This window comes from Anopheles moucheti, chromosome 3, assembly GCF_943734755.1.
Source record: "Anopheles moucheti chromosome 3, idAnoMoucSN_F20_07, whole genome shotgun sequence".
Classification (NCBI taxonomy): domain Eukaryota; kingdom Metazoa; phylum Arthropoda; class Insecta; order Diptera; family Culicidae; genus Anopheles; species Anopheles moucheti.
Window position 1 is genome coordinate 48,065,059 of NC_069141.1, and position 22,218 is coordinate 48,087,276.

General features: G+C 41.3%; 1 protein-coding gene across 1 annotated transcript; it reads right to left on the reverse strand.

Moving 5' to 3' along the window:
• Positions 1-10,853, reverse strand: LOC128303945 (melatonin receptor type 1B-like). The gene is made up of 3 exons (XM_053041048.1): positions 10,298-10,853; positions 7,224-7,396; positions 1-742 (listed from the first exon to the last, which is right to left on the reverse strand). Exons 1-3 carry the CDS (start codon positions 10,851-10,853, stop codon positions 23-25), a joined length of 1,449 nt encoding a protein of 482 aa, XP_052897008.1. The 3' UTR covers positions 1-22.
• Positions 10,854-22,218: the final 11,365 nt, after the last annotated feature.

A 22,218-nucleotide genomic window follows, 5' to 3' on the forward strand; every position in this document is an offset into this window, starting at 1 on the left:
ATTAATTTAGCTACGTTTCCGATCATAACTCGTGACAGTCGCGCTTTCCCCAATGGCCGTGACAGTTGCCGGATCGTTGCGGGCTGGTGTACGAGTACATGTTGTACCCGGGTATGATGTGGACGCGGACGTCCGCCGTTGGTCGGTTACCGTCGGCACGCTGGCGTCTCGAGACGGCCACCGTCGTTTTGCAGCAGCAGTAGTTGAAGAGACTGATGTACGCGCTCCGGAAGTGGCGATTGGTCAGACAGTAGATGACGTTGTGAAAGCAGGATTTCGAGAGTCCGATCCAGACGGTCGTGTAGAAGACTGGGTTCGAGACGAACCGGGCCGTACCGTAGGCGAATATGATACAGAACGGTAGCCAAAAGACGACGAAGATCAGGAAGCTGTAGAAGTTGGTGCGTGCCAGCGACAGGTCCCAGGTGTAGGCAAGGCTCGGCTTAAAGTTCGGCATTGCCATCGTACGCTTCACGTCCACAATGATGCGAATGTGCGTGATGAAGGTGAGCAGCAGTGGCAGCAGCACGATCAGTCCGACCACGCCGGCTTCATGCGGGATGGGCTGATGGACGCGCCAATTGCAGTAGTCGAACCGGATGTCGTACACGAACTGCATGACGGACGAGATGCAGGCCACCGCCCAGATCAGCAGCAGGATCGCGGTCGTGTTGGTCTTATTGAACCAACCGCGCTCGTTCTGGAACGTACACAGCCGCAGGTAGTTCTCAAACGCCATCATCTGTACCAGTCGATAGAAGCGCAAGGGGTGAGAGATAGTGATGGGAAAATAAAGTAATTAGTCCTGGGTTGGTAATGCGCGGCACGTACCCAGTTACCGGGGTAGTTTCGGTTGCGAGATTACTTTGCCCCAAACACCCTGCTCCCCACGTTGGCAAAAAATCAGGCGGCGGTGTACCGTTTCAAGGACAGGAAAGCAAACATACACATCGATACGTAAACACAACATAAAGCAAACCGTAGCTTTTGCTGACTTCCGGTATTTTCTTCCGGTTCCGGGTTCTGTCTGTGTTCTTCACATAGTGTTTCGAGACGCTGATGAATTACTCTTACCTGATTGTACGGCCAGGTTGACCTTTACCATTTAGCTAGATTTCATCGCCTACAGTGGATGGGGCAATCTATCCAATTTAGCCCACCTCCATCTATAAGCGATGGTTTACTTTTGCCGGCTCTCTACTACTGACAATGAGCTACTAACCTACTTTTGGGGGTGGTTCCTGTTCAACGGAACAGGGATATACGTCAGTGTAATGTACAGCGAGCAGGGGCGTGTCGTTGAACAAAAAGCTCATCAAAAAGGAAGAAAACGATGGATATAGCTCGCCTAATTAGGTTGATGTGATAATTTAGAAGTAATTGCATGATTCTACACGATCGCAATCTCGGATGCAATATGAAGTTTCTTTAATACTTCTTTCTTAACAGACCCTGAATAACAAATATCCTTACAACAAGCAAATTGTGGAAGTGGAAGTGAATTGCTGAACGAAATGAATTAAATAGTACGTGTAGTATAGTTTTTAATTAAGTGCACATTTAACACTTCAGCGTCGTGTCCGAAACGTTCAAGGCGATTTGCATAGAGCATCACCCAAATTTGGGTGATGCGGGGCTGAACGTGTTAATCGCCATACAGGCTACTAAAGGTAGTCTCCCCGATTTGCCGATTGTCGAATCCGAGTGCATTATCGTTGAAAAAAGAATAATAAATAATACTTCACAACTATAACAACGTTTTACTTAAGTTTAAATTTAAATGAAAAGGCCATATGGGAACGATCTCGTGGATCACATTCTAAGTTTCAGCTAGAGGTTAAATAGTTTTGGTATACTAAAGAAAAACTATTTTCTACAAAAATCTCTGTTTAGTAATGTTCTGGCAGCACTGCCAAAGGTGACAGTTTGAACGTCAGCGCCATGCACGTTCTCTTCTATTCTTATCGGCATCCAAGTGAGACGTGTTTTATGGTTAAAGAATAAAGTGTAATGTCCTGTAGGATCATGACCGGTCGTATATCATTGTTCTGATCGCTAAACGTCAAAATGTAAATCCGTTAATTGGGCATGACAGCTTGCTGCGCAACTGTCATGCAGAAATACATTCTTTATTCGATCGTCGTTGAGAGAACATCTTCCGCCTTCCGTTCTTCCGTTCTTCCGTTCTTCCGTTCTTCCGTTCTTCCGTTTAATCTTTTCCGTTTGGTGCAACCATTGTAATTTCTGCTAGTGAAATTATTGATTTACGAGAGTGTAAAATAAAATCAGTGCATTACATCTCAGAAGTGGGATACCCCTCGTGCCTCCGCACCGTGCCGCCTTGGCTTCATCATCATTATCATCATGCCTACTCGTGACGAAATGTTGTGCGTCCTGTCGAACGCGGGGATTGTGGTTTCTCCTTCCGTCACCATCACCCAAATTCGGAAGCTGTTTTCCGAGGTAATGGGCATTAATACCTCTTCGTTGGGGGACGCGGAAGCATCCGTCGAAAAACCTGTTGCCGACGCTGATACCACGCGCTCGTCCGCCATTTTGGACGCTTCCATTGTTACACTCACAAAGCGCGATGACGCCATTTTGGACGCTCAGACCGGCGCGTCTGCAACGTGCCTTTCTTCCATTCTTGCTGCCGCAACACATAATGGAAATGATCCCATGGCCAAAAGTGATCCCTCTATTGCTCCCGATGACGAAATTCGGCAACTTCAGCAACGCGTCGAATTACTGGAATTGCGTCGCAAGATCCAGGCACTGGAACTCCAGACAGGCTGTGATTCACCACCGGTTGCTGACTTGAAGCTGGATAAGACCATCGAGCCCTTTACGGGCGATGATGAGAGATGCATCCTACAATGGCTGGACGACTTGGAATACACTTTTTCGCTGCATCGAGTCAAGGAGGCGGATAAATTCGTCCACACTCGCCGGCTGCTAAAAGGATCTGCGGCTATTGTTGCCCAATCCTCTCGTGCCTCTACTGTGGAACAGTTAAAGGAGGAACTTATCTTCACTTTAAGCGTACCGCCTTCTGTTGAAACCGTACTTCGACAGTTACGATCCCGTCGTCTCTCTACAAAGGAAACTGCTTTGCGTTACGTGCTGGATATGCAACGTATCGCCAGTCGTGCTCCTGTTCCGGAACCCGAATTGGTCGACATCATTCTCGACGGTCTGGGTAACCCATCTCTCACTGCCGGAATGCGGTTCATAGCAACAAATGTAGAAGATTTAAAGCCGATGTTGAAGAAGTTCGAAGCGCTCCGGTCTCGAATAATCTTTAAACCAACCTCACCTTCTGTTCCGGAAAAAGCTCCTGTTTTGAACAGCCGAGGTATAACATCCAACATTAACCGATGTTATAACTGTTCGGAGTTTGGACATCACAAAAATAATTGCACTCGTCCCAACCGACCACCAGGGGCTTGCTTCAAGTGTTTCCAGATGGGACACACCCACAAAAATTGTCCTAAGACTGCTGCAAATGCTGCTGCCTATCCGGAAGCGACCAGCCATATTTCGGTAAATGATCCTGAAGTCTTGGCATTGGACGAATTGCAAGAAGTGAGTATCTCTTTTCTAAAATTAGGAAAGCCGGTTGTGATAGTTCAGGGAATCCAATCTTTATTTGATACAGGTAGCGCAGTAAGCTTTATTAATGAGTCAATAGTGCCAGTAGGACTTCTAGCTGCACTGACACCTTCCAGATATCGTGGCCTTGGGAATTCTCATCTTTATACCCGTGGTCAGGTTACATGTAGCATTAAATTCAGAGAAGTGATTCTCAATCATTCCTTTATTATATTACCCGAAAAATCAATGGCCTGGCCAATTATTATAGGTAGGGATTTACTTCCGTCGTTTAATATTTACCTTACGTACCTTAAGAATTCCATCCCTTTCATGAAGTCACCTCGAAATGAAATTATATTACCAAACCAGGATGCGCTAAGCGTAGCAGCCACTGAACTTTCTAATATTGATGTTTATGAAACAGAGCTCGAACTTGACATTGGTCCCTCATTACATTCAAAGGACGCCGCTCTTGTCTTATCAATTGTAAAAGAAAATTACCTGAACGATTCTATTCAGTGCACTAAGCTGATAGATTATAAAATGAAGATTAACCTCACTCACCAGACCCCCATTTTCACTAAACCTCGTAGACTCTCCTATGCGGAACGAAACCAAGTTAGGGAAATAGTTTCCAAATTATTAGATGAGCAGATCATAAGACCAAGTAATTCTCCCTATGCCTCCGCCCTGGTGCTCGTTCGGAAGAAGAGTGGAGAGATACGTATGTGCGTGGACTATCGACCAATCAATAAGATTACGGTAAGAGACAACTACCCCCTTCCATTGATTGAAACCTGTTTGGAACACCTTTGTAATAAGAAGTTTTTCAGTCTGTTAGATTTGAGAAGTGGATTTCATCAAGTGCAAATGGATGAATCTTCCATTCCCTACACCTCTTTTGTTACTCCCGATGGCCAATATGAATATACGAAAATGCCTTTTGGACTTAAGAATGCTCCGTCTGAATTTCAACGCTTTATTAATTCGATCCTTCGTGAATTTATTGCTGAAGAGAAAATAGTCGTCTATTTGGATGATATTATCATCGCTTCCGTTGACCTTCCGTCTCATTTAAAAACTTTAGAAGCTGTTCTACAAAGGATCAAGGAGTCTGGTCTTGAACTTCGCATTGATAAGTGCAAGTTTGCACATGAAGAGTTAGATTATTTAGGATACAAGGCAAATGCTTCCGGTATCCGACCAAGCGACAGGCATATTAGTGCTCTACGAAACTATCCGATGCCTTTAAATACAAAACAACTTAGACGATGCTTGGGATTATTCTCTTACTTCCGACGTTTTGTTCCATCATTTTCTTGCATAGCTAAACCTCTAACCAAACTCCTTCAGAAGGATGCTACCTTCAACTTTGATGTTAATTGCCGTGAGGCTTTTGAGGCTCTTCGTGAGAGGCTAATTCAATCTCCCGTCCTCGCCATTTTTGACCCAAAAAGGGAAACCGAGCTTCACTGTGATGCAAGTTCATTTGGGTTTGGAGCAGTTCTGTTACAAAAGCAAGACGATAATAAACTTCATCCGATTGCCTATTTCTCGAAAACTACTTCGAAAGAGGAAGCAAAGTTGCATAGCTACGAGCTAGAAACGCTTTCAGTAATTTACGCACTTAAAAGATTTCACACCTATGTCCATGGACTTCCGCTCAAGATCTTTACGGATTGTAACTCATTGGTTGAAACCTTAAAGAATCGTAATGGCTCTGCAAAAATTGCTCGATGGTCCCTATTCTTAGAAAACTATGATTATTCTATTCATTATCGTTCTGGAACTTCCATGGCTCATGTCGACGCCTTGAGCCGAACCGAAGCCATCGGTGCTATCAGTGAGTTAGATCTGGATTTCCAACTACAGATTGCACAATCTCGAGACCCTTCTATTGAATCCCTGAAGCGTAGACTTGAAACTGGTTCCGTTGAAGGATTTATCTTGCAAGACGGTTTAGTATATCATCAATCTTCTGTCAATCCCCTTCAATTATATGTACCCTTTGAGATGGTGGATAATGTTATTCGACATAACCACGAAAAGATTGGCCATTTGGCCACTGTTAAGACCTTTGATTCTATTCGCCGACATTACTGGTTTCCTCAGATGAAAACCCGAATTGAGACTTTCATTAAAAATTGCATCAAATGCATCCTTTATTCAGCACCACCTCGAGTCAACGCTCGAAATCTATTCAGTATTCCGAAAGTACCCTTGCCGTTTGACACCCTGCATATTGATCATTTAGGTCCATTACCTAATACCGGTTCCCGTAAGAAATATCTTCTGGTTGTTATAGATGCTTTCACCAAATTTACAAAACTGTACGCTACTGCGACCACTAATACTCACGAGGTATGCGATATTCTTAATCAATATATGTCTTATTATAGTAGGCCAAGGCGCATTATAAGCGACCGTGCGACCTGTTTTACATCAACCCTTTTTAAGGAGTTCCTTGAATCTCACAATATTTCTCATATACTAAACGCTACAGCTTCTCCTCAAGCTAATGGTCAGGTCGAACGTGCTAATCGCGTGATTCGTCCCATATTAAGTAAATTATCTGATCTCGCCGATCATTCTGATTGGAACTTGCACTTACGCACTGCCGAGTATGCTCTTAATAATACTGTCCACAGTTCTACGAATTTTCTTCCATCTGTTCTTCTCTTCGGAACCGAGCAGCGGGGTGAGGTTGTAGATGAGTTACGCGAATTCCTTGAGTCTAAGATAGAAGATGGAGGAAAGGATATCAGTCATCTCCGTTCCGAGGCACAAACAAATATTAGAGCGTCACAAGACAGAAATGAACGATACGTTGCAGGAAAGACTAGACCAGCCCCTAATTTTAAGGAAGGAGAGTTAGTTGCCATTCGATATACAGACACGGCTAATGTTAGCAAAAAGCTTAACAAAAGGTTCCGCGGCCCTTACGTAATTCATAAAGTTCTTCCCCACGACAGGTACGTTGTTAGGGATGTCGAAGGATGTCAGAATACGCAGATGGCATATGATGGCGTTTTAGAAGCGGACAAGTTGAGGAAATGGGCTATCAGTGCTGAAACATAGGAGAACTTCTGTAGTAGTCAGAATTGAGGTCAATTCTAGGTCAGGACAGCCGAGCTGTAATGTCCTGTAGGATCATGACCGGTCGTATATCATTGTTCTGATCGCTAAACGTCAAAATGTAAATCCGTTAATTGGGCATGACAGCTTGCTGCGCAACTGTCATGCAGAAATACATTCTTTATTCGATCGTCGTTGAGAGAACATCTTCCGCCTTCCGTTCTTCCGTTCTTCCGTTCTTCCGTTCTTCCGTTCTTCCGTTTAATCTTTTCCGTTTGGTGCAACCATTGTAATTTCTGCTAGTGAAATTATTGATTTACGAGAGTGTAAAATAAAATCAGTGCATTACAAAAGGTTATAAAACGTAACAAGTAATAAAAATGGGGATGTGAAATTAAAGCTCTACTGGTTGGCGATTGTTAGAAGAAAATTCCATTACACTTTCAAGCATTCATGGCATACACTCACGGTACACATACACAGTAGAACGAACGGTACAGCACACACAAAAAACACAAAACAGATAGTGTTGAATGCGTATCAATCATACTTACGGCTAATGTTAAAATGCTAACCAAAAACGAGCAAGCAGCTAAGAACCAGTGAAAATAGCATACTTCCTTGTCGGAATTATCGATGCCAGCCAGCAGGACGATGGTGGACGCTGGCATCACTACACTAGTGATAAGTAAATCTGCGAGCGCTATGTTCACTATGAATGCATTGCCTGTAAATAGTATCAGTAATTGGTTGCATACAGCCATAATCTCTATAGTATGTTACTGGGACAGGAATGATCCAGCATGACGGGGTGAATATAAAATGAAGGGCGAGGATAAGGAAAAACTTAATGGCAAGTGAACAATTGCGTCAAACATATGAGCTTTTCATGCTAAATCGTTAAGTGAACGGAGAGACGTTTGATTGGTGGTTAAATTGGTTAGTGGCGATCACCTTTTATCTTTTATTTATTTTATTTTATTTATCATTTTTTATTTGTGTTAATTTTCGCTTTTGTTTTGTGTGTTATTTATTCGTAATATGTAAAGATTTTCAAAAATCACTATAAAGCAAGCGTATTGATAAAATGAAACCGAAATCTATTCGACTAAGAAAAGCCAATAAAAAGGAAAGAGAATAGCGAAAAATTTTGCCAGCAGTGATAGGAAATCAGAGTGTAATCCTACGAAAAGTCAATAGTGCACGAGTTCTACAAATTCAGAATGGGTTGCCTACAAAACCTAGCAGACACTACTGGTAATGCTGTAAAACTAGTTTTTCTGTATACGCAATGATAGAACAGTAGAAAAAGTAGCAACTGTTTGAACTATTTCTGCTCTACTTTTGTCGTTGGTTTTTGTACGAAGAGCTCTGATTGACGGTTCAGTTTAGTGTTAGAAGAGAAAACGCAAAAAAGGACTACCAAAATTCCATCTCCCGGAGCAAGCAGTTCGTTGCTACCGACAAGGGTTTTTTTTTACTTTTTTGCCGTAAGCAGACCGAAAGAATATTTTAACGATAACGATAATCGGGAAAAAACACTAGTTTCATTAGAAGAAAATAGCAAAAACAAGACAAGAGAATAGCAAAAAGTAGACGAGCAAGAACAAGAAAATAAACTATTTCTTCGGCGTAAGGTAAAAGTAGAGTTTTTGAAGGGAAATGACGTCCGACATATCGCGCTTTGCGTTGAGAGATGGGTTAAAGTTTTCTTCAGCGCTTTGTTTGCCACTTGCGCAATCGGGCAGTCGGAAATGTGAAACCTTATTATTATTTTTTTTAGCAAACGTGAGCTTTCGGGTCTAGCGTGAGCGGATTGGCGTCGAGGTTTGGGTGTCTGTTAGCAATTGCACCTCGTGATTGTAGTTGAGAAAGTTTGAAGTGACAGCTTACGGCTAAAGGATAGTTCAAATAATATTATCCCATTTGGCAACTGCATCCGCTCCACTTGGTTGTGCAGCAAATCTTGTATTTAGGTTCAGAAGGGCGGTTGAATTGTTGTATTGGATTTTCATTACTGTTAGATGAATCAGTTTCAGGTTCAAAAATTTGAATAGGTTTTGATACTAAATAAAATGCTTTAAGTTGTTTTTTATTTTTACGATACATTAACCTTCAAAGATTCACTATCTCAGATTCATGACCCTCAAAGATTCATAAATTTCTGAAGAATCATGTGTTCTCTATTTCGGAATAAAAATTTGCTTACAGATGAGTATAACCAAGCATGTATATCACTTTCTACAAACTCATCTCATATTTGCTCATTTTGGCTATAGTTTCAAAAGATAGGGTATTAGTATAGGAGTTGGGTTAGTAATTATAATAGAGTAATTAGCCACTATAGCCCTGGAAGTTATAAAAATGTATTATGTTCGGCGTTTCTGTAGCCGCACTTTACTTATATATTTTAGAATTGCTTGGTACGGTCTTGTAAAATTTGATGCATTACCTTTAACCACTTAACGATCATTTCCGTCACTTTTAAACGAAAAAAAAGATTACAAAAAAAGACTGCTCAGAGATTCATGATTCCTTAAGGACTCGCAATTCTATCTGTCTATCCTATCTAATCTTTGAGGTTTCATTAAGCTTTTGATACTCGACTCAAAATTCGTAGGAATTTTCACTTTAGCATGCTTTTTCACTTTAGCATGATTTGCCAATAAGCACAACATTAGTTTAAGTAGAACTTGAAATTAATCTAACAATATCGCTTAAAGGCTTTGTTCTCCTTTCAGTCGAAGGAAGGTTATAAAACCTAAACCTTATTTTAATAAACTACTTGTTAGTCTTTGGAGTATTTTATTGGACACTAATTAATAGAATAACTTTTCAATATTCGTAATAACATAAATAACAATTTATAAACTTTTTTTTAAAAACAAATATATTCATACTGGTAGATGTCGGGCCGAACTGATGCAAATACAAATTAAAAAAGGAAATTTTACTTTAAGTTCAAATTGAAACTTTTACTTATCCAAAGTGAAAAACGAATGTCACTTATACAGAGTTCAATTCGTAGTATAATACAAATATCACTGCGCAGGCAATGATCTACACTTGATTATTTCCCATATATCGTTTGTATTGAGTTGTATGAAACGAGCTAAATTTAATGTATTGATAATTAATTTTAATTTCCAACCGAGCAACAATAAAACGAATTTTATTGTCGTCCTCTCATCAGCTAGTCTACGGTCAATTCGAACCTGGTTTACGACAGGTTGTCTATCCTACTTTATTTTACGGCCTTCGAAGAGCAATCGATTTGAAAATCTTCGCCAGTCGCTAAAGTCAGTGGGGCAATGTCATCCCTACTCTGTTGCTGGGGAAAATAGTTACGAATTGGGATGATTTTATTCGATAAACTTTTATCCCCCTCCCTGGGTAAATTAACTTTTCAAACTGTCGCTAAAGACAAGCTGTCCCCGTACCGAACGTGGTTCGACTGACATTTTCACTCGTAAACGGGCAGCCGAAAAGCTCACGTGTTGCTAAAGTAATCGGTGGGAAAAGTAATAACCTAATTGAAAACCATGGTTGACGGGGATCAACTGGTGGACTAGAAATACTGGAAACACACACACACACAAAACCTCATACACACGGCACACAAACCCACCTGCTTTTTTCAGATGGTCCTCTATCATAACGGACGATATCATGAAGACGTTGCCGATGCTGCCTACGACCGAAAGGCAGGCAAGGAGCAGCAACCGGGCGAGGCGGGGCCATTCCGTTGAGAGTGTTACGGGGGATACCTCTCCAGCGCCAGCTCCAGCATCCGCCCCACCACTGTTTCCCGTGGTCGAGTGGTGCAGTTGCTGTTGGAGCTGTTGTTGGTGCTGTTGCTGTTGCTGCTGTTGATGCTGCTGCGAACGGGAGGAGAGGGCTAACGAGGTTACGAACCATAAATTAGGCTCGGTCCCGTTCGGTTCCATCAGTCCCGGGGCCGGGGCGACTACCGCCGTGGTGGGTTTTGGGTCGTAGTAATGGTCGGGGTCGTCTGTAGTCGGTGGTGTTGGCGTTCGGGAACTACTTGTTGCTGCCGTAACGAGCTGGACCAGCAGCGTTGACATGACGGCGCCAGCCAGCTGCCCGGCTGTCACCGGACCCACGAAACCATCCGTCGGCGAGCTGGCGGTGAAGTTTGACAGCTCAGCAGTTAGATTGTCCATGTTTGTGTTTGCGCTCGTCGTGGTAATCGGTCAAAGGGGGCGCCCTTTTCGGGGGTATTTTCTCTTGTGGTTGCTGTGTTTTCTTCTTCCTCCCGTTTGTGTTGCTCGCACCGTTGCCCGCTATTTATTGGTGGACGGTATCGGAGGAAGGCTCAGGAAAGGTCTCAACATAGGGAACGGTTGCTAGAATGGTTCACTTAAAGGTTCGTTTTAACGTGTCCTCGTCGTGTCCAGTGTTTGTGGTGATACGGTGGCGTATGGTAGGACGCGTAACTCTGTTGGCGTGTTGGCGTTTTCCGCATCCTTGCTTTGCCGTTGCTGCTATCCACCCTAGGGTGGGCCTGAGCGAGAGAAGATGAAATAATTTTAAACCTTATTAGATCGATTAGGGCACTACGATGCACTGCGACTCTTGGTGTGTTAGGAGCCTTCAACCAGCAACTCACGGCATGGTCGCCCAACGGAAGTAGTTGATGGTAAGTTAATTTTATTCTTACGATACTATTCAACCGTGAGGGATATAAACAAACGACCCGAGAGGGAAGAGGGTACCGAAAATTATGGAGGATAGGGAAGCAGGTGAGGGAAATTTTTCTCATTGATAGAAGCATTTCTAGGACGAACTAGAAGGAATGGCTGCATTGTTGAATGGAAGGAAAATGGTGAAAATCGTCGGCTTGTTAGTTAGGTGTCAATTGAGTTTCTGCTGCCGATGATCAATTTCTGCTCGAGAAATTTACGCTTTTGATGGGTTATGGTCTTATGGCAGAGAGTTTGTAATGATGGTTGACAAATTTTAAATTTTGTTAAATATTTCTGATATTATTATTACGAAACAAATGGAAATGAAAAGAAGATGTAATAGCTATTAAACATTATTAGATTACCTGTAGTTAAGTTAGGGTTAATTTAGATAAGTTAGGGTTAAGATAGTTAAGGGTTAATTTAAATATTTGGAAGAATATGTGGTTAATCATACCAGGGTCAAATATCAGCACCGACAATAATTGTTGAGATGCGAACTTCTCTACTTAAAACTCCTGGTGCGACGAACTATGGGACTATGTAGAACTTGTATAGTTCCAGTACTCACATACGCCTCTGAGACATGGACTTTGTCTAAAACTGACGAAATCCTCTTAGCCGCGTTCGAAAGGAAGATACTCGGAAGGTTGTTTGATCCCGTATGTGTGGAAGGACAATGGAGGAGCCGCTACAATGACAAGCTCTATGAGCTGTACGGTGAACTCACTGTCGTACAGCAGATTAGAATCGCCAAGCTCCGGTTGGCCGGTCACGTCATGAGAATGACACAGGCAGTGCCGGGTTTAACGGTAAGCAAACTATCCAATTGCGGGGGGCCCCAAGCTGACGGAGGCCCCGAGCTGAGACAGGCCGAGAGTTGAGGATTTACCTTTTTCAGGAAGCGGGTTAAGCAAAAATTGGAGTAAGCAAGCTACGGATATGCAGGTAAAATCCAAGATAATTTTTTAAGACAAAGTCTACTGATCTACTGTTCTAAGAAAGCCACGATCTTGGGCTAGACCATTCTTCGGCAGGTGGCGAGTACAGCAAATGTGTGCACATCGAATTAGAAAAAAATCAAATTACAGATCAGATCGTTGTGTCACATGTGTGCACATCTAAAAAAACGCAACCCTAAAGCAGTTTTTGTACCCTGCGCAAACCATTCGCTTAACCTAAAAACTGTGCTAGTGCCGTGAAATATTTTATTTTCATTCAAAACTTATATACATGTCTTTCTTCTTCCACACACCGTTGGAACAAATTACAAAACAAATTTAAAAATAGCAAAACTCAATCTATATCTATTGAAAGAATTTCTGATAAAAGGTTCAACTCTTTAGGCATGTTTATCGATGAATTAAGAAATGACTTTGAAACGGTTGTAAAGCAATCAACCGAACTTAGTGGGTTGCTATTTGAAGCGATGGATACTGACGATGAGAGGAAACGAAAAAGAACAAAGCAATTAATGACGAATGATAACATGATGGAGGAATAAAAAATTGAAGCAGAAGATAAATTTAAAATACACACATTCTATGTAATTTGTGATCACATAAAAGCTGAGTTAATTGTTCGAGCCAAAAAGTACGAATCTGTTTTAGAACCCTTCAGTGCATTATTTGATTGCAATATGAATATTCAACGCAGATATAATGATGATATTGATGTACTTTTTTTTCGTTAGAACGGAACTTATTTTACCACGTAGCCGGATAGTCAGTTCTTGTTACGGGGGATTGGTCCGATTGGGATTTTGGTCCGGTCCGTTCGTGTGAAGACCGGCGCCGCTACCATGTATTGATATTGAAATGGTAGGTGATGAATTAGAACATTATTTACATTTCATGAAAGATAAGGACACAATTCAAAGTACAGAACTGAACATTCAGGAAATGCATAAGATAACAAGACAAATGTTACGCACTTTCCTAAATATTGAGATATTATTGAAAATTTTCTTAACCATCCCAATGTCAAATGCTTCAGCGGAAAGATCGTTTTCCACTTTAAAACGCGTTAAATCATATTTGAGGAATACACTAGGAGCAGAAAAGCTAAATAATTAAGCACTTTGTATGTATGTTTTGTTTGGGCCCTAAAACTATTGTTCCTCAAGGCCTCCACACTCCTAAATACGCCACTGGACACAGGACGACCCAGTCCATAAAGTTCTTTTAGGTCGTCAGCCAGATGCGCAGCCAAATAATCGCAACCGCGATACTGAATTGGTTGACGACGGCGCTCGACCGTGTGCGGTTTAGAGCATATTCCTGCAGCAGACTGCGAAGCTTTTGTATAGTCTAAGTGAGTAAGTAAGTAAGTGAGCATGGTACTGCTAAAGCAATCAATTGCTAAAAAATATATAAAATATCTCGGTGGGGAAAGAAATTTCCAATAGTTGTGACTCGGAATATTATAGCAATACTTTGCTGAAAATAGATTTCATCTATAAAATACAGATGACAATGTTGAAGATAAAAAAATTCAAAGTTCTGTTTTATTTCCACAACTTGAAATTAGTTAACGCATTAAGAAACGAAAACTATTCTTTTTAACTTTATAACTTGTTTTCTTCTCGTATAAAAAGTTACACATAAAATCCAAAAGATTATCCTTATAAGGGAAAAAGAGGAATAGTAAATGTTGAAAAGGTAATAAACAATAAACCAAACCAACATCAATATTCTGTCCAGTTCAAAGTCTTAATAAAAATAACAAACAACAACCAACATCAATATTCCCAAATCGTAGAGCGTTTCCTCTGCTCGCAAGAATTAATATGTTTCAAAGCTTTTATTGATTTGCACTGTTGTTCCCCGTTCTTAGTCGCCTTTCTCAAACTGGCCAATGCCACTGTTACATCGCTCTTGGGGTGTCTGTCGTGAAAAGTGTTTTCCCTCAATCTCTCTTCAACTAATGGTGACTGTTTGTCTATAGCGCGAGGAGTTTCATTTCCACCGCAGCGTCTCTGGTATGCCGTCCGTACGTGTAGCTGTATCAGAAGATATTTGTGCTTTGCGCAGGCACAAAGTGCAAGACGTGATGAGCATTCGCAAGTGCCGTCGCATGTATCATTCCTCAATTCTTATCTTATCACGTTTCACGCCTGTGGCAGTTGGTTGTGCACTTGGGTCCCATTTGGAATGGAACAGGGGATAAAGCACAATTTCGTAAACTTTCATGCCACATTTTGATGAGGAAATGTTTGAGTGGAATTTCCGTGTGGGGGGTCGTGTAGGAGTCTGAGTTGGTGTGCTGTAAACGAGGACGGATATTTGTTTGCCAAGTACATGGATTAATTGTAATTTTGTCTGCTATGATTATAACACAACATTCACAAACCACCATATGTCGACTCAATCGAATGAAAATATGGTCGGTACGCTTAGCAATTTAATTTTCTAGCTTTAAAACACAAAGCGGGACAACAAACGAAAGATGTGGTTATAAATGGTAAAGAAGCAACGCCACGGCACTGCTGCGCCCTTATCGGACGCGCCCGACACAAACGTATTTACCGCAAACATTTTCCGGCGCTAAATGACCTCATTCGAAAGGTAATTAGAGTGATTATTTTTCCACTATTTCTGCACTTTGCGGTAAGTTTTTGTTTTCCCCCCCTTCACATTTGCTCCGCACCGGCCGGGGTTGTGGAGTGCGCAATTAGTGTACGGATTAAAGCGTGCGGATCAACATTCGAAACCTCTTTTTAGCGGGTTGAGTAGGGTGCGGGCACCAGTCGAATGGGAAAGTTTTTCCGACCGTGAGGCGTGTGGAAGTGTGGGTTGCGTACGATTGAAATAAAACCCGTACCGAAATTAGATTCGTTTCGTTTCTTTTCATTTTCTGGCGTATTTCTCTGCCGTTCGGTGCTTTGCTGCATTAACAGTACAATCCACCAGGCGCCTCCATTTAGAATGACATTCGAGTGTGGTGGGTGTTTGGTGAAATGTTCTGTTGATTTCCGCCACTATTCGTTCAGCTAATGGTGCCGGTATTTGTAGTGCTGTTGGTTTGGCCTGAAGGAACAAAGTTTTTTCATTAAATTTCCATAGCCCCCGTTCGCTGTTTCGCCAGTTGCACCAGCCACCAGGTGATTGGCATTAACTCTGTATATCCGTAGAAGAATTTTGCAAACAATCAGTGGAACGGTGCAGAATGGTGCAGTTGTAGGGTGTATTTTCATCCACTTCCCAACTTTCACCATGCCCTGCAGGCTATTCTAAATCAACGCAATCACCCACATCACATTTATTGAATCTAGCCGCCGGTGGGAAGGATGGGACGGACGTAGTGTGGACCTTCCGATCAGACATCCGGCCCTCATCATCTCGATAAGACGCACAAGTGCTTTATCGTTGAGCGAATTTAATTATTTTCTCACTCACCACCCGGTGAACGGTGTACCCATCGCAAACCGGCACTGGCGCCGGTCAAACGACACAAACAGATATCATCTTTGCGCGATGGCGAACATACAAACAACCAATGTGGCTGCGCTGGTGTATAGTGAGGGAGCGCACTTGTGAGAAGGATCAAGAGCGCAAAGCGTAATCATAATAAGCGACCCCATTTGCGGACGCCTTGCCGGAAGAAACTACCGGAAGAAGGCGTCACCGTTGCGTAGGAGGGTGATTGAACGGCTTACCGCCACGTTGTTGGCACTCCGCAATTTCGCGGGTCAACAAGGATTGATAAACCGGGCAGAATTGATCAGGAAATGGATGAATGGATGGGTTAGATAATTTTACCTTCCTTTTTTTGTATTGCAGTTCCCTGTAATATCCATTTCTGTTTTGCTGTATACACGTTCCTGACGCTTGAAAACAAAAGGTCTACGAAGCTGTACGTAAAGTTGCTCGTCTTAAGGATTATTCTAAGGGTATGCTTAGATTAGGTATGAAGCAAAAAATAAAACCACATACCTGGCAAAAATGTTGGTTAATGACGGGTTTGCTCATGGTGGTGGAAGAAATGCAACCTTTCCGAAAAGGGGATGAAATGGATGTGATGACGGTCTAAGGACTACAAAAGGATACAACAACATAGATTGCTACTGGCGATTTACTGCTGGCCAACACAAAACCAAGCGGCAGTTCTGCACCTTTTAGATTCTGATTTGTTTTTTTGTTCTATCTAAGTAATAGTTACCCAGATGCCACACAAAACCTTACCGCAATGTGTGAAGCATACACGAAGGCCGAGAATCCTTTTAACGATTTTTGTGGTGTGATACGGAATGTTTCGAAATTGTCCAGATCATTGCCATTAGAGATTTAACCGTCAATAACATAAAAGGGTTTTAAATGAAGCACTTGGAAGACTTTCGAATGAAGTTCTGTGTAAAAACTTGCGTAGTTGCTAATGTTAAAGAATTTTTTTCTGGAACAGAAAATAAATCAAATTCTGAATCATCCAAAGGACTTCTGAAGGTGTTAAACGCATATCGTTCTCTCATAAATTAGCAAACTTGATCATGTTTGTTTGCCGATGCTGTGCCGACAGAATGACGTACATGAGACAAATATTAGTTCTCCCTTCCGATCGGTATTGAAACAAACCGCTAAAAGAATGATCATTTCGGTGATCGCCTGCCAGGCCGTATTGTTAACTATTTGACCATAACGCCAAACGCCGAATTAATTGTAATGATTAAATATAATGATCTAGTTTTTTTAACCTTCCTTCCAGTTTTAGATTTTTATTTCTCCAGGATATTTAATTACATTTTTCTGTTGGCTTTATTAATTTGAATTTAAAATGGTAACTTTAAACAAATTTTCAAACCTCTAAACTTTGCCATGGCCCCATGACACGAAAAGAAAAATCTTATTATAAATGATTTCTAACGGGCATGTACAGCTACTGTAATATCGTAATTCAAAGAAAGTCTTTTTTAAACACAAGAAATAGTACAAAGTAATGGATTATTAATGTCTGAAAGTCACATCTGCTGTCGTATTTTGGAAGCTTACAAGACATGTGAAGGCTAAAGAGTCGTTACAATTTCCCCATTCGTTACATACTGTTGCGCGCTTGATTTTAGATGTTATCGGCGTAACAATATGGGCTTACATTATGCTTGAATGCATATTCTGGATTACCTATTGTTCGTGGCGGGACCAGGTTTTAGCCACTTCCGTTAAGCACCTGTATGCGGTGAGCTAAAACATGATTTATTTCGACGATGACATCCGTCCCACCGTATGGCCCATGCTCATTTTTACCCATCCGGAAGGCGTTGTAAACGAAATGTTTTATTCATACGATAAGCTATTAACGGGATTGTTATGAGCTTCTTTTTTTTGTTCGCTGCTTGTTGGTTTGCGCAGTCTGAGGGAAAAAGTTGCCTAGGCGTAATGTTATGCGCTTCCATAGTTGATGAATGTTGATGAGAGTGGCTAGTGACATCAGCTCAATGTTGCAGTATCGAAATCGACAGTATATATCGTACCGATAAGCAGCGACAACGCCCATCGGATGTAAAGTGTGCTTTTAGGGGGTTTATTTGTAAAAAGGGTGTTGATGCTAAAAAGGTGTGACCGTGCCGTGCCGTGCAGTGTGGGTGAGCGGTTGGGTTCGTTACGACGTTCCATGTCCGTACGCTGCAAATGACTACGATAGAGCGAAACAGTCTTTTGGTTTTGTGAGTGTGACTATCGTCCTAGCGGTGTCTAATTTTATTTCATAATTTTAATAGGTAACAGTAGCAGTGCAGTAAGGGTTAACGAATGGTAGAAGGGAACGTTCCTTGACATCATTAAACTATATTTTCTCTAATGACTGCGTTCGGAAGGAAAAGCTTTTATGTTCCTTAATCACTTTCGTATATTGTTACGCATAACTTTTATCGTAAAAGCTGTATCAGCTATGGGTTGTGCTGCAAATTGTAGATGAAATCGATCGTGAAGGTTATTTTAACACAGTTTTGTTTTTCTAATTATCATTTGTTACTGCCAAGATTTATTGTGCACAGTATAATAACACTGGCAGTTTGGGTTAAAGCTTCGATAGGAGGTCGGTAGGTCGGTCTGACTGTTCTTTTTAATGTAGGCCATGTTATTTGTCCCTCTATATAGGAAATAGTTCTGAACGATTACTTGAACGATTACGATTACTGAAAATTACTTGGTGATATGATCTTACACATAATGTCACAGAGGACTTGTCACTATCGATGCAGATAACAGATCACATAAACTTGAAAATGAATAAGTTGAAAATCTTGATGAGACTCACTAGTATGATAGCGACGATCCATTCGGCTACGTGGTAAAAATAAGTGCAGTAAGCCAATTGTCCGTTCGGCATTGCCTAACGTAAGTCGTCAAGCCGAGAAGTTGAAGAAAAAAAATCCCAAAGTTTAACTTTAAGTATTCTTCATCGTCTACAACCGAGAAGGATGCACCATCGAAACGAAGCTCTGCATCACCCCATAAAAGTCTTTTAATTTAAACTATGCAATTATGGATGCTTCCGAGTGTGCACTACACGCCAACAGCACAACAAAACGTTATCTAAAATTTGGCCCTTGGAAAGGGAAGCTAACATCCAATGGAGTTCACAGTTATTGCTTGCGTGCTGACACGAAGCACAACGGATAGCACGAAACAAAGAGGAGAACATCAAGACATCAACATCCCTCAAACGAACAACGCTCGGGTAAGCATAACGCTGTGATGCGAAAAGCTCAAAAGTAGAACCAAAAAGGCCGTTATATCCGACAATGACAACAAGTATGGCTGGTCGTCTGTCCACTTGGCTGTGGTCGGTAAGCTGTTTAGTGAGTTTGCATGGCGTATAATTAAGGATCGTCTTGCTGGCCATGGCAGTCAGTGCGGAAGAAGAGCAATCAAGATAGCGAAAGTTTCAACCGTTACGTGTCGCGTTTGTGCTAGAGCCTGTTCACCATTGAATGGAGTCAAAATTTATTACAAGAAAACTACAATGTGGTGAATACACACCAAAATAGAACTACGGAAGCGTCTGTTTTTGGGTTTAAAAGAGGTTGGTGCTGGTTATTAAAAATACTGTTTTTACATATCATAACATTTTCACAGATTTAGGATCCTTGTTGGAATTATTTTTTGCATGAAAGGTTTCACGCACTTGATAGATTAATTGCCCTAGATAATCCTGCTTAGATCTATAATGAATTTTAGAAATAAGAAAAGAAAGACAACGGAATAAACATTAGCAAACAGAACACGGAGATGGTGGGACACGTTTTTTGGGTTTCAAGTACAGAAACATTTTGCGAAACATACCATGTGCGGATAAGAAACATTAAGTGAGATTTTTCACAATTCTTAAAACAGTGAGTTGCAGCATTCTTCTTATTTGTGAAACAGCAATCTCAGTGCCTACTATGTCCTGTTACTTCTAGAAGTGGACAAATCATTCTGTGCGTTCATCAATAATTAGCGAACCGGAAATACTATTGCGCCTCGCATTCATTTATGATAATGCAATTGCAGTGAGCTATACTTTTCCCCGAAAAAATCACCAAACTTTATCGGAAAAGGCTCAGTGTAATAAGTTTTCTTCGAAGCAATTACGTGTCCAAACGGAATGGACACGTTGCTTGGAGTGTTGCACCAACTAGTTGATGATTTCCCAGCATTCCATCGATTGATACTATTGCAAGAAGCAATCTGAATCTTTCATGCGCCTTAGCGGTCTTCAACCCCGCTTGGGGCAACGGTCCGACACTTTTGCTTCCAGGATTTTGCTTTCCAGCGCAAGAAAAAATGGCGATGGACAAAAGCCATAGTCGTCAGTTTCGATTGGCTATGAAAGTTTGTGACCCAATCTTTACGCCTTACCTCAGTACAACCGCGCCAGTTGTACCCTGTGGCCGTTGCTGTGATGTCGGTTTTTCGTGGTAGAAACCATTGTCGTTGCTAAGCGATTTCGATAGCGATTCTCGGTGCTCGGGAAAGCGTAATGGCGCTGGACCGTTTTTACACTTCTTACATTATGCAGTTGATTGCGCATGAAAAGATTGTCGTCACAAGTCGATGGCTTTTTGATGGCGCGAATCCTGGTTGGAATGTTCGTGTTTCTTTTTCATGTTTGTTTTTTTTTTCGTTGTGTTTTGTTCGATGTGCAATTCTGGTTGTAGAATTGATAACGGGTTAACATTGCTAAGGTGGAAGGTTCAACGATGATCTTCTTGTTGTGATCTTTTCGTTTTTTTTGCTATGACATCTAATTTAGTTCCAGTTTTTGTTCATCAATATATCTATGCTGTCATGTATAAAGATATAGCTTTATTCTTATTGTATGTTTTTTTTATTGATGAACTGTTTGTAACTAAATTTAAGTATTAATTTTAAATGTTTTGGTTCAAATTAGGTTTTCTGGTTCAAATGTATTTAATGTTATGTTCGACATTATATTTACTTGCATTCAAATGTGGTTTCACATTCAAAAATTACATTCAAATATTGCAAATCAATTGCAACTCATTACACATTTCTTGAAACTTGTAAAAACGTCTGTTAATATCCGTAAACCCCTAAATAGCCATTCATGTTCATTCTTCAACTACCACCTCTATTGTTCGCCATTGCATAATGGCAAAGCAGCAGCAAGGTAAAACAAGACAAAAGACTGGCAAATGGTTTACGTATGTTAATTAGCCTCACATTTCGTGCATATTTTTATGGGTGATTGTAAGCGTTGCTTCCTGGCAAATAACTCACAACACGATAAAACTTCTGTATCGAGCAACAAAAAAAAAAAAAGCATCCCATACTTCGTTGACAAACTGACCGTCCCGTCCCGTGCTATAGACGATTCCATTAACATACTTTTTACTACTTTCTACCGTAACTGACGGGGCGAAAGGGGAAGCGGGGTCGTGTTTCCCAGCAAAAAGGACATCACATTCGGAGAATTTAAAGTTAAAAATTGTTGCTGAATTTCCCTGTCGGTCACCATTCGGTGCAAAGTTTTGCGTGCACGTGGACGAGCGAACCGTTTCACTGCTTTTTGCTGGTATAATTTTCGCATATTCATCATGGTTGAGATTGGTTTTGTGAAGGACCTGGACATGCTGGAAGGCAGACCGATCGTACCGAACCGAAGGTGAGGTAGTACCGAGTACCGTAATAAATCTTTGCAACACATTTTCCGAACCGCCTAACCGAGTGATGGCCATAAATTTCATTCTGATAAACCCTTTTTTGTGGGATGGGGAATTGTTATGGAATGCTTTCGAAAGAAGCGAACTGGAATTTGGTGCCGAAAGTATGCAGAAAGTTATTTCCTGTATTAGCTCGTGTGCAATAGTTCACCGATTCAGGCAGAGTGAAAGGGTCCCTACACTGATTTTAAACCGTATTTTAAGATAGAATAAGTTCTAAAGCACAGTTAATTTACGTAACTGTGATTGTGATAAAAAAAATGTACTGTGGCCTATCGGCCGCGGAGAACTGCCATCATTAGGGTTTATTGTTGTTTTAACAGCAGCAATAAAAATTAGCTCCTCAATTACGCTACGTAGACGCTCCTTGTTGCGGTACCAAATGATTGCTATTATGATTATAATCCCAACCTTTGGTGGTGCTGCCATTTGCTGGCATGGATTTCCCCGTCGTGATTGCACGCGGCAAGATTGCAAATTACGCATTTCGCTATAGGAGAATTATGAACCACCACAGGTTTGTTTCGTAACGTTCCGCTTTATATTCCATGAAAAAAAAATCACGAATGCCGTAAAATGTGATACGCTTATAAAACGTTATACGCCGATTCTGACAATGAAAGGCGAAACTTTTTTATCTTGCTGGCCAGAAATGAGCGTACAAACCATTTTGACCACCACTGA